The following is an 11711-nucleotide window of genomic DNA, read 5'->3' as shown; positions in this document are numbered from 1 at the left end:
ATTGAGCGTTGTCGTCGCCTGATGTCTATAAACTTGGCCAAAAGGTACCATGTTGCTTGTTTCCTGTATGGCTGTATTGTACGCGAACGTGACGTAGGGTAGGAAGTCGTCCCACGTCCATGCACATTAAAAGCATGTCTGCAGGCGTCTTCTTGAGACGTTCCGTCAGCCGTTTAGTTTGGGGATGACAAGATGTCGTCCTACAGTGATTGGTGTGATTGCAAATCATAATATGGTAAAGGAGCCCAGAGGAAAAGGCAGCCCCTTTCTCCGTAATCAAAACTTCTGGAGCACGATCACGTAAGACGATTTGATGTACAAGGAACTGGAATACTTTGATGGCGGATCTAATTTGAAGAGGATGCTGTCTCCGCATAATATGTGAGGTAATCAGTGGTTACTATTATCCGCCTTTCCCCGGAGCCTGATGTAGGGAAGGATACTAGCAAGTCCTTACCGGCCTGTTCAAATGCATGAAAGCGGTTTAATTTGATTGAGGAATCCGGCTGTATTCACGGGCGGAACCTTGCTGCGCTGGCAAACCCAGACCTCATTCGCACCTTCAAGACCCAGACGAGGCCAGTAGTACTTCTCTTGAATTCTGGCTTGTGTTCTAGTCCGACCAAGATGGCCGGAATCTGGTTCTTTATGGCAGGCGTGGAGAATTTTGTCGCATAGGTTCACAGGGACGACCGGTAAATATTGCCAACTGTTGGCAGCGAAAGTCTTCTTAAAGAGAACACCGTTTCGTATGCAGAGAGGACAAAGCGCTCCTGAAGGCTTTAGGGACTGTCCTGCTGCCGCCTTTAAGGTAACGGGTGATGTCGCGGAGGTCTGGTCAGAGCCTTGATGCTCGGCGAAATCGTCGGTATATATTGCGTACAAGAAGATTTCATCGTCGTGAGCAGCGTCGCCCGGAGCTGCTTGTACGGGAGCACGAGATAGGCCGTCGGCGTCTGCGTGTGACGAGATTTGTAATTAACGGTGATATCGAAGTCTTGGAGTCGAAGGCTCCATTCTGCGAGGCGTCCCGAGGGATCCTGGACGTTGGTCAGTCAACATAGTGCGTAATGATCGGTCGTTACTTTGCAAGAGCGGCCATAAAGGTATTGTCAGAACTCCGAAACTGCCCACAAGATGACGAGGCATTCTTTTTCAGGGGCAGAATAGTTCGATTCTGTCTTCTATAGTGCGCGGCTGGCATAGGCAAGGACACGTGCTTGGAAACGCCGAATTTGAACTAGGACAGCGTCCAAACCAACGATCCTTGCACTGGTGTGGGCCCTTGTGTCTGCAAGTTCATCAAACTGCGCCATCACGGGGGGTGACTGCAGCCGGCGTTGAAGCTCTTAAAACGCCGTTTGTGGTGGTGGTTCCCACTTGAACGGTACATGCACCTTTGTCAGATCAGTAAGGGGTGAGGCAATTTTAGAGAAATCCCCCACGAAAAGGCGGCAATACGCCCTTAGTCCGAGAAATCGACGAACTTTTTTCTGGTCACGCTGCGGAAGAAAATAGGCAATAGCGAATGTTTTCTCTTTATCCAGAAGACTCCTTATTGGTTCATGGCACGGCCTAAAAACTTTAACTCTTCATATGCAAACTGGCATTTCTCACCTTTTAGAGTAAGGCGTGATGAAGTTATGGCCTGCAATACCTCCTAAAGGCGACGCAACTGCTCCTTGAAAGACGGTGCAAAAAGGATGACGTCGTTGGTACGGCTATGGAATTCAGCGTTGTGTGCGGACTGTCTTGCGGTGATGGAGGATCTTGCACATTTTTTCGTGCAACAGCCGCACCTCTAGCGGCTGCTGCATCTAGTTTGCCTTACGGGAAATTCGAGACTGGTCTGGTCCTGGGTAACTGTAGCGATGCGGGGATGGTGATCGAGATAAAGGACGCTGTACTGAGTCGTAATCTGTGATCTGCTGCGGTCGTTCTGCACATGTGAGAGAGGGACAGTCGACGGGGAATCCTCGAAGGCCGATCTTCTTGTGTGGGCAGATGCGGCAAACATCTCCACAATCAGCCGCTGTGCTGCCATTGCGGTCAGGGTGGAGATGTTTGCCGCATCTGCCCACACAAGAAGATCGGCCTTCGAGGATTCCCCGTCGACTGTCCCTCTCTCACATGTGCAGAACGACCGCAGCAGATCACAGATTACGACTCAGTACAGCGTCCTTTATCTCGATCACCATCCCCGCATCGCTACAGTTACCCAGGACCAGACCAGTCTCGAATTTCCCGTAAGGCAAACTAGATGCAGCTTGCCAGGTCTCACACAATTGATCGAATATTGTCACGTAGAGATTCTGCCGAATTCACCATGGTTCCCTCCACAGTGGCCTTCAGCATCATTGCTATTTTGCGCAGTCGTACTGTCGGGCCCTAATGCCAAGATATGTTTCGAAGGAGCTCGCCTCCTTTCCGAAGTCAGTTACAGTCACTGGACCACTTAAACTACACAAGCGACCAACTGCTTCTCGACCCCTTTCATCACGAAGCTCACCTTCCTCTCAAACCACATGCTTGGGCCCGCACGTTGGAAGAGTCGATCATTTCTTCCATGTGTACCATAGCACTTTGGTTGGGGAGTTGATGTCGGGCCTCAAAAGCAAGACAGCCTTCTGATTTTGTAACGTGCTGTCCTTGAAGACTTAACTCGGTTTATTAACGCAACCAGGTTCGAAGGCCAGATTTATTGTTTATGAACAAGTTCTCGCGTAGAGTTCGCGGGTGAAATAAACAAGACGAACCTTGCAGTCAGCACCCCAGCTATTGAAGATTGTGGAGTTTGACTTGGGGTGATATAAATACGTTCTACCCACTCAATCGCGGCTGACGCGGTTCAAAGCCGCCGGACCCCACCCCGTGATCGCGTACACTACCGAGCGCACGAAAACCACGGCGGGCCTTGCTCTGAGAGAACAAAGGAACGACACAATGGCTGACGGAAACAGGCATTTATTGCTACATCAACAATAACGACAGCTAGCAACAAGGTACGCTAATGAATCGAGGTCGTCCGACTCACCAGCAAGGTTCCGAGCGAATGTTCGCCCGCGCTAGGGCAAGGGATACCCCGCGGCCTGGACGGGATGAGTACGGGTGCGGGTCTCTCCGCCGCTTCCTCGCCCCGCTGGCGACGAGTGGAGCCGCGAGCGACCCATCCGCTCGCGCCGACGATCACCGCCGAAGAGTCTGATGCCCCCTGTCCCGCGCGCGGGGTTCAGCAGTCTCACACGTAGCGACGCTGGCGCTCTCCCTTGCCAGTTAATGTAACTGAGAAGAGAAAGCGTTTCTCCTCGAGGTGGGGCTGCTGCTGCACAGTGCCTCGCGGGAAAGCAAACACAGGGGGCTGCAGGGCAGGTCCCTTCAAGATGGCTACCCTGTCGTACTGGTCCAGCCAGTCTTCGGCGTTCTCTTGGGGTTGACCGTGGAAAGGGTTTGGCTCTTGCTGATGGCGTAGCAGGACCGGCGGAACTGTAGATGGAGGATTCATTGCGGTATTCCAGCATGGTGGAATAGAAGCAGGCAGTAGTCAAATTCCGGGAGGTATGACTTGCAATAGGCGACGGCCCTGGTGGACTGGCGTGCCTACCTTAGGTAATTGTGCGGGGCTTGAACTGCGGCTTGAAGGGGGCGTACGGTACATTACGACCTACGGAGCACCTCCACCACATGTCACGTTGGCGTTAAGCGGCCAATAGTCAGCAGCGGCGTAGCCCTGGACGTGTGTTTCTACAACGTTTCTTTAATTTCTTGATAGGCGCGTTCGTCTGCGCAGCGTTGCCGTCAATATACTATATTATGCATGTCAGCTAAAAAAACGGTGCAGAAGCGTTTGAAAACGCAAAGCGTATCGATATTTTTGCGCCTGTCGCGAACGTGCCTGTTGCTGTCGTCCCATACACTGACTTGACGGCCAATCATTTGATGCCTCATGGTTTCTACCGTAACGATTTGCCATCAGTCACTCTAAAGAATCTCGATGAGACTGCTGCTTACCTGATGAACTGCAGCCCGATGCAATTCGATTATCTCTTTGACGGAAATGTCGCATAGCTGATCACGTGCTGACTTCTTAGCACTCTATGTTAGTTGACCACGGTGATATAAAGAAAAATCGTCACTCGGAGATAGTGAATTCGTGCGCCTATATGAAATAAAAATATGCTTGCTTCTTTCCCTAATTAGCGACGCGACTCATCACAGGTCAACGCGTCAGGAAAGAGTACACCTCTTTTTGTATCCTTATACTTTATTTACGAAAGAGGGTAGGGGATTCTGAAAAAAGCAAAACTATTATGAATTTCCTAAAGAGAATTGTATGGTTTCTGCGGTCACGTTCAGAAAACCATAATTACGCAATTGCAGTTCAAGACCAGCAAGCTCTTTCTTCAGGGCTACTAATGGGGCTACTGTCCTTTAGATTATCAGGGCTGGGCGAGTAGGCGGCAGAGACTGGATATGAACTAGGTGGCTTTGCGTGGCAAAAGAAGGGATGCTTTTGCATCTTTGCGTGAACTAGAAGTAATTACAGCGACAGTCAGTCCAGTACCCATGCTTCCACTACCCCGAATAGTTTCGTTCAGTTTAGCTGCAGAATTCACTTTTCTGACAAGGGATTGGCACAAAAGGGAGAGAGGTGCTGCTAATATATTTTCTGCCATCTTCACTTCTGGTGACGGAACCTCACCACCTCCGCAGTGGGCCATGGTGAGAGCGGCGGTACGCGAGCTACCGTCAAGTCCTTTGATAGCTACGTGGACGACATCCTGCAGCACGCGGACTTGACGAGGAAGAAGTTCTCGCACAAGCCCATCTTCCTGTTTGGCCATTCGATGGTAAGCCAGAGTATATAGAAGCTTGTAGCTGAGAACACTGATTTCCGAGGCAACGCGCTGCACGAGCGCTTATTTTCATGCAAATGCACAATGCGGAGCAGAAGTGGCAGAACTTGAGGAATGCCGTTTGACGTAACGGCATGAGGCCTGACTTTCTATTTCTCCAATACTCTCACCCGCTCATTGAGTGCAAAGAAGGGCACCAGTGCACTCCTAAGAAGAGATGAGTTTAGAAGCGGCACTGTTAGCGCGCCTGAGTTGTTTCTCAAGAACGTCTGCCCATGCTAGTAGTTGCCTAAAGAATTATGGGAAAACATGCCCATGGGGTTAGCCTATGAGTTCGGTAAACGCATCACCGAAGGAGGGTTGTTCCTGATATTTCAGGAATGGTCGCTACGAATGCTTCCGTGGAGCGTTAGGATGAAAGACGGTGACTTTCATTGAACGTTCCAGGTGCAAAACAAGGAAAGCACACAAGCCACATCTCAAATCTCTTCTCTTGGACGGCTGTCAAAATGGCGTGTGATTGCATCTATAAGACACACTCACCTCGCGCTTTCTTCTACCTTTACATCTTGCGCAAAGTGCCCATCTTCAGTACTAGGTTTTGTTCGCTGATTTGAACCTGAAGTCCCAGTTTACAGAGATGCTCCCCTGAAGCTGCTGAATCGCGTTCGATTGTCTGTGTTGCCTCCAGGTTGGTTTGTTGGTCGCATTGGCCGTCCAAAGGAGGCCCGTTCACTTTGCTGGGATCATCATGGCATCGCCGCTGCTAGCACCTCACAAAGCGCTAACACCGTGGTACAAGGTACGTTGATTTATGAGCGAAATATCTGGGTGAAGACATGGAGGCCACTGAATGGGGTGCTGTTAAACATTATCAGGGTTTTGTAGCGCCTGGAGTGGATACCGGAGGCTTCAGGACGAGAGGTACCGTCACCCTAGAGATATTTTTGAGCGCTGACAATAAAGAAATAGCATAATATAAGAGAGGAAAAGGGTGTAACTATATTGAATGAAACTAAGACATTGCTTTTTAGTTTCTTACAAGCTGAATATCTTTAGTAACAGTGCTATATGACGCGGCAGGTTTTTGCGGTCGAGTAAATTTCTTTCAAACTAATTGCAGAAAATTTCTGGTGCTTAATTCATATGCACAGCACACTTTGGACACCTCACAACTGCTGAATGCTGCGCAGAACTCAACCGACAAACCGGTGACTTAAAGATAGACTAGAAAGAAAACGAAAGGGGCCACGGACTATTGGTCGATCTTCGCTACGTATGTCGTTATGGGTTTGAATACTACACAATAAAAGTACTTGTTAGACAGCAACGTGAACAGCTGCCGGTAACGCAAATGGTTTTTCTATTTAAAAAAAATACAGAAAAAAGAAAGGACGACTCACGAATACACATAGTTTTGTTTTGACATTAATCGACCAATAGAGGTGCTGTTGTGAAGAAAATAATTATCCTTCTTACGACAAGGATTTGTGGTGTTTTAAGTTAATGTGCGACAGAATACATAATCGCCTGACGCACGGCAGAAAATGTTTTATTTTGTATTTAGATTGCAATGGGCGCGTTTATTAGTTCAACCAAAATCCCCTTGCGCCAACTGTCCGGTCCAGAGAATTGTTCTGCTCCACCAGCCCCTTGGAAGCCATATGGCTTTGGGGAATAGATCGTCTCAAAAAAGTGCAGCAGGAAATCGTGTGTTTTGGGTTGGCATAAGCGTACACGAGCTCAGGAGGCTGCTCTGTAGTATAGTACTGTGTGTTTGGGACAAAAAACCAGTGACGGACATTGTTATTCTCTTGATCGTGGCGAACACTGAAAGAGCTTCCAGAGTAGAGTAAAATAATCAAGGTTTAAATAAAGAAGTAGAAAAAAGAAGACAAATAGAAGCCAGGTAATATATTGCATAGGTGAAGGTTAGTATTTCCAACTTAAAATCAAAGACACTCTAACGAACACACTCAGAAATTATGCGCAACCTTGGTCAACGTACATCGGGCCACTTTGTTTGCACTTCAGGTGTATCGCGGAGCGCTTTCATCAACTCCGCAAACCAAAATGTCTGGAAAGTGAGGAACGATATTCGGGTATCCTGCAGATTTTGAATGGTGCTAAGAGTTATCCACATTACTGCTTCTATTTTGCTTGAAGACGTTCGACCAAAGATGGGCAAGCTACTTGAGCATTAGTGGGTCATTGGAGTCGAAAGCAGTGCTTTTCAGTATAAAAGTCCTGTACTTATACGTAGAAGCGATACGCGTGTGATGCTTGTCACAGTCACAAATGCCTGAGAAAATGATAAGTAGCGAACCACAGTTTCTAAAGTCGCATTAAAAATTTCTGACTCTCTGGAAGAATTAGTATCAATTGGTATACGTCCAGCTCATAGTCCCAAAGCGCACTCTGTATCTCTTTCTAGAAGACGGTGACAAAGGTCCTTGGGTTAGTGCTGCCCAGTGTGCCCATCGCAGCCCTGGACTTGGCGCTTTATGCAAGAGATCCTGATGTGATGTCCTACATGGCCAGCGACCCACTGCGCTACCACGGCAACATACCACTCATATGGCCTGCAGCCTTGATTAAGGCTCAAGACGTGAGCTAAACTCATTCTCAACGGATTCAAGATTTCTCAATCAGAGGAAAAAGTGCCGACTCTTGACCTCCAATTTCGCACTGCTATATTGGAGTCCGAACGGTCCGGCAGCCGTGGAAGACATAGGATATACTGCATACAGACTTGACGCTGCCATTACCCCTCATTGCGTTTTCCATACCCTACCTTCCTCCTTGAGTGCTTGGCTACATTCTGCCTCGGCGCATCATCAAGCGGTCACAGCGGATCGAGCGCCCCTTTCCATGAAATACTAGAGCTAGCCATCAAAAGCTACTTTATTTTGCCTCCCGCGTTGCAAAAAACGTGAACACACGTCTAATTTCGCCTGTGCCTTTCCTTCCCTCCTTGAGCCAACTCCCCCCTCTATTCCTCCGCCGTCGCTACTATTTGCCATTGAAGCATTTGAACGGGCTGACTGCTTTCCCTGCTGTACGTGACATGTACTCTCTTTTGCTCAGTCTCTTGGGTCAAGAAAAAGGCCAATTATCACCGGCTACGTGGGAGTCATTTGGGAGAGCCACATACCTAAACTGAGTGCCATGGTACAACATACAGTTCAAATCTGACACTGTAGGCATTGCGTCATGTGACACCGTGCTTTGCGTTTGTACTCAACGGGGCGGCTCCTTCGCTTGGCTTCGAGTTTCCACAGGAAAAACCAACGTAATCCTGCTAACTGCAAAGCTTTAAATATTGACTTTTTATTTGTGTGAAATGCTTGTATTGCATCGTTTTGTCTGTGGCTTCTAGCTCACCACTGGCACATACCACTGCAGTGTTGAAATATTGCGTAATGAAAATTTTTTCACCATTTATTTAAGTAGACTCATAACAGAGACATGCGCCGCGGGCTATAGTAGCTTCCTGAAAGGCATTCTTTCTGCTTTTTCGATTTTTGAATTTTAGTAGAAATTTTTTATTTGGTTTATGGGGGTTTAACGTCCCAAAACTACTCAGGCTATGAAGGACGCCGCAGTGAAGGGCTCCGGAAACTTCGACCGCCTAGGGTTTTTTAAAGTGGACTGCCTTCGCTGAGTACGCGGGCCTCTAGAATATCGCTTGCATCGAAATTCGGTCGCCGCGACCGGGAACAAACCAGCGTCTTTTGGGTCAGCAGCCGAGCGCCATAACCACTGATCCACCGCGGCGGCAGTCGGTACATTTGGAAGTGTTGGCTGAAATGCTGTGTACATGCCCATATTGCATGCAAGAAAAATTTCCTGTCGTTCGTTCATCCCAGGACTTCGCTGCCAGGCTAAGCTATATCCAGGTGCCAATATTGCTGCAAGTCCCTCTGACGACAAGGTGTGTGACGTCACTGCAATGAAGAAATTCTTTGACGCTCTCCCAAGCAAGTACAAGGAAAGGAAGGTAATGAAGCTTATGCATGAATTTTGTAAGTGCGCTTCGAAAAATTTGCAAAACAATGTAAACGCTTGCAAATACCAGTGCAGAAATAGGTCCCACAGTAGGACTGCTGTAGACGGAGCTCATCAGGTGTAATGGTTGAAGGTGCTTAGCCATGCTACGTTGCGGAATTACTGAGTCACGAGTCATGAATATGACTAGGAGGTATGTCTATGAATACTTCGTACAAACTCTTCAAAACTTTACATTTATCATAATAATAATATTAATAATAATAATAATAATAATAATAATAATAATAATAATAATAATAATAATAATATAATAATAATAATAATCAGCCTGGCTACACCCACTGCAGGGCAAAAGCCTCTCCCATGTCTCTCCAACTAAGCCTGTCCTTTTCCAGCTGCATCCGCCCTATGCCTGCAAACTTCTTAATCTCATTCGCCCACCTAACCTTCTGCCACCATCCGAAAACTCTGCTACCGAGAGTTTCAACATAGACGTCGAGCGAAAACGTCGTCTCGCTGCTCTGGCTGTAGTCATTGTGGTGTCTGAGGACGACGAGAAAGCCTTGGCGGCTAAAAGGCGGTTATGTTGGACGAAGCCATGCATGGTTGGAAAATAGCCCGGGTAAAACCCCCACTTGCAAGCGTAAACTTCCTCGGTACCCTGGCCGCTCTTCGTCACTCTCAATTTTTTACGCTCATTTGGAAACGTCCGGCACTTATTTCCAAACAGTGCCTTCAGGAATCCGGCGTAGGGTATCGTAACAAAGTAAAATGCATCGCAAGCGCAAGTTCGAGAGCCCACTTGGCTCGAAAGTTTCAAGAAAAAAAATAAAAACATTACGTACCGACTGTGTACGGGGCCAACTCGGGATGTCGCACATCCATTTCCGTGGCAATCGTTTGCCACAATTTATTCCTTAGCGTCATGTTGAGGTCCAGCGTGTTAAATATTTTTTATTACTCATTTATTATTTACATTACTCATAATAGCAGAAACAAAAAGCAAATCGGGAATTCACGCAAGCGCACACGCTCAGACACACAGTAACGACGCAGTGCAGCAAATGCGGTGTGAACAACGCAGTGATCCAAACACTAAAATAACGGCACACAGTGCTGCACTCGAGCTGCAAATACGGCGAAAAGCGCGCCAAACGCAAGGCGCCAGCATTGAGCAAAGCCGACTTCATTCCGTATAGCTGCCCAGACGATCGCTCGAGCCAACGCTGACAGAACTAGAAGCAAGAACGAGCAAAAACAATCCCGGCCCGCCGCCAAGCCCGCGGACGGAGTAAGGCGCTCGCTTTTTCACTCGGTCCGCGGTCCGGACGCGGAAAAGACCGCGCCGCCAGCTCAAGATCGCTCAGAGCAGTGACATTCCCGTCACGTGTCACGCGGACAACGCTGACGCATCCGGACCTTCCGAGATCCGGTCCGCTTGTCTGAACCCACCTTAAGGACCAGCGGTAATCTTGCCTTCGCATTACATGCCGTGCCCAAGCCCATATCTTCCTCTTGATTTCCACTAGGATGTCATTAACACGCGTTTCCCTCACCCACTCTGCCCGATTCCGCTCTCTTAACGTTACACCTATCGTTTTGTTTCATTGGCTCGCTGCTTTGTCCTTAGCTTAAGCTGAAGCCTGTTCGTTAGCCTCCACGTTTATGCCCCGTAGGTGAGTACCGGTAAGATGCAGCTGTTGTACACTTTTCTCTTTAGGGATATTGGCAACCTGCCATTCATGATCTGAGAGAACCTGCCATATGCAATCCACCTCATTCTTATCCTTCTAGCTATTTCCCTGTCACGATCCGGATCAGATGTCACTACTTGCGCTCAGTAGACGCATTCAATTACATTACATTACGTTACTTGCGAAGTGCTTAATCATGCTACATTGCCGTAGCAAAGTACCGAGTCATGCGTCGTGACTATGACTCATGAGTGGTGACTATGACTACGAGTCATGACTTTCACAGGTCGTAGTGCGCTACATTTCATCATCATCATTATAAATATTCGCTTACATCCATTTTGGTATCGTCCACCAGGGTACTGCATGGTCCTAATTTCGTGCCAAAGACGCCGGCGGACGACTTTTGTGCTACGCTTTGGCATTAAAAACTGAGTACCTTATCATATGCTACAGGATCTCTAAGTTCCTGTCAGGTACCCTTGTTGGGCTCCGTGGTTGGCGGTTGGCACCGTGGCCGAAAACATACCTATTTTATGGTTTCCAATTTCTCAAACTCTGATCGCACCAACAAAAGAAGGCGGACCGAAGTCACGGCATACATTTTGCAAAGGACAAAAGAAACTTTTGCTAAATACCATATGATACACTTTGAAGACAAAGAAAAATCAGCACGAATCTTGTGCCTTTTTTTAGTATCAAAATGTCTGACAGGTGCCTTAGACTTAAATACAAAGTAAGCAAAATGGCCAGCGGAGACCTACTACTTGAACTAGGTAATATAGCTCAGTAAGCAAAGCTTTAGAAAATTAAATGCACTGGGGAAGTACCGGTCACTATCACTGCACATGAATCACTCAGTACCGCCCATGGCGTAGTTTCTGACCCTGACATTCTACGTATCTCTAAAAGGGAATGTTGGATGGTCTTGCTGACCACAATGTGGTAAATGTTCAAAGGAAAACTATCAGAAAAGACAACAAAATTCCTACAAGGCACCTGATCCTCGCATTCAATGCTGCCACAGTACCAAAACAATAGAAGTACGTTACCTGAAAATTCATGTTCGACCGTACATACCGAACCCTCACAGACGCTTCAACTGTTAAAGACGTGGCCATAGGTCAAACAGCTGGCGCGGTCGTAAAACCTG

At 47.7% G+C, this 11711-nt stretch overlaps 1 protein-coding gene across 1 annotated transcript; it reads left to right on the top strand.

Moving 5' to 3' along the window:
• The first annotated feature begins 3557 nt into the window (after positions 1 to 3557).
• On the top strand, positions 3558 to 7470 carry LOC144108588 (monoacylglycerol lipase-like). Its single transcript, XM_077641786.1, has 3 exons — positions 3558 to 3606; positions 4711 to 4847; positions 7288 to 7470. The coding sequence occupies exons 1-3, from the start codon at positions 3558 to 3560 to the stop codon at positions 7468 to 7470; spliced, it is 369 nt and encodes a 122-aa protein (XP_077497912.1).
• The last annotated feature ends 4241 nt before the right edge of the window (positions 7471 to 11711 follow it).

Source organism: Amblyomma americanum, chromosome 10 (assembly GCF_052857255.1).
Source record: "Amblyomma americanum isolate KBUSLIRL-KWMA chromosome 10, ASM5285725v1, whole genome shotgun sequence".
Classification (NCBI taxonomy): domain Eukaryota; kingdom Metazoa; phylum Arthropoda; class Arachnida; order Ixodida; family Ixodidae; genus Amblyomma; species Amblyomma americanum.
The sequence above is the reverse complement of the archived record's forward strand: the minus strand, read 5'-3'. Positions and strand labels throughout refer to the sequence as shown.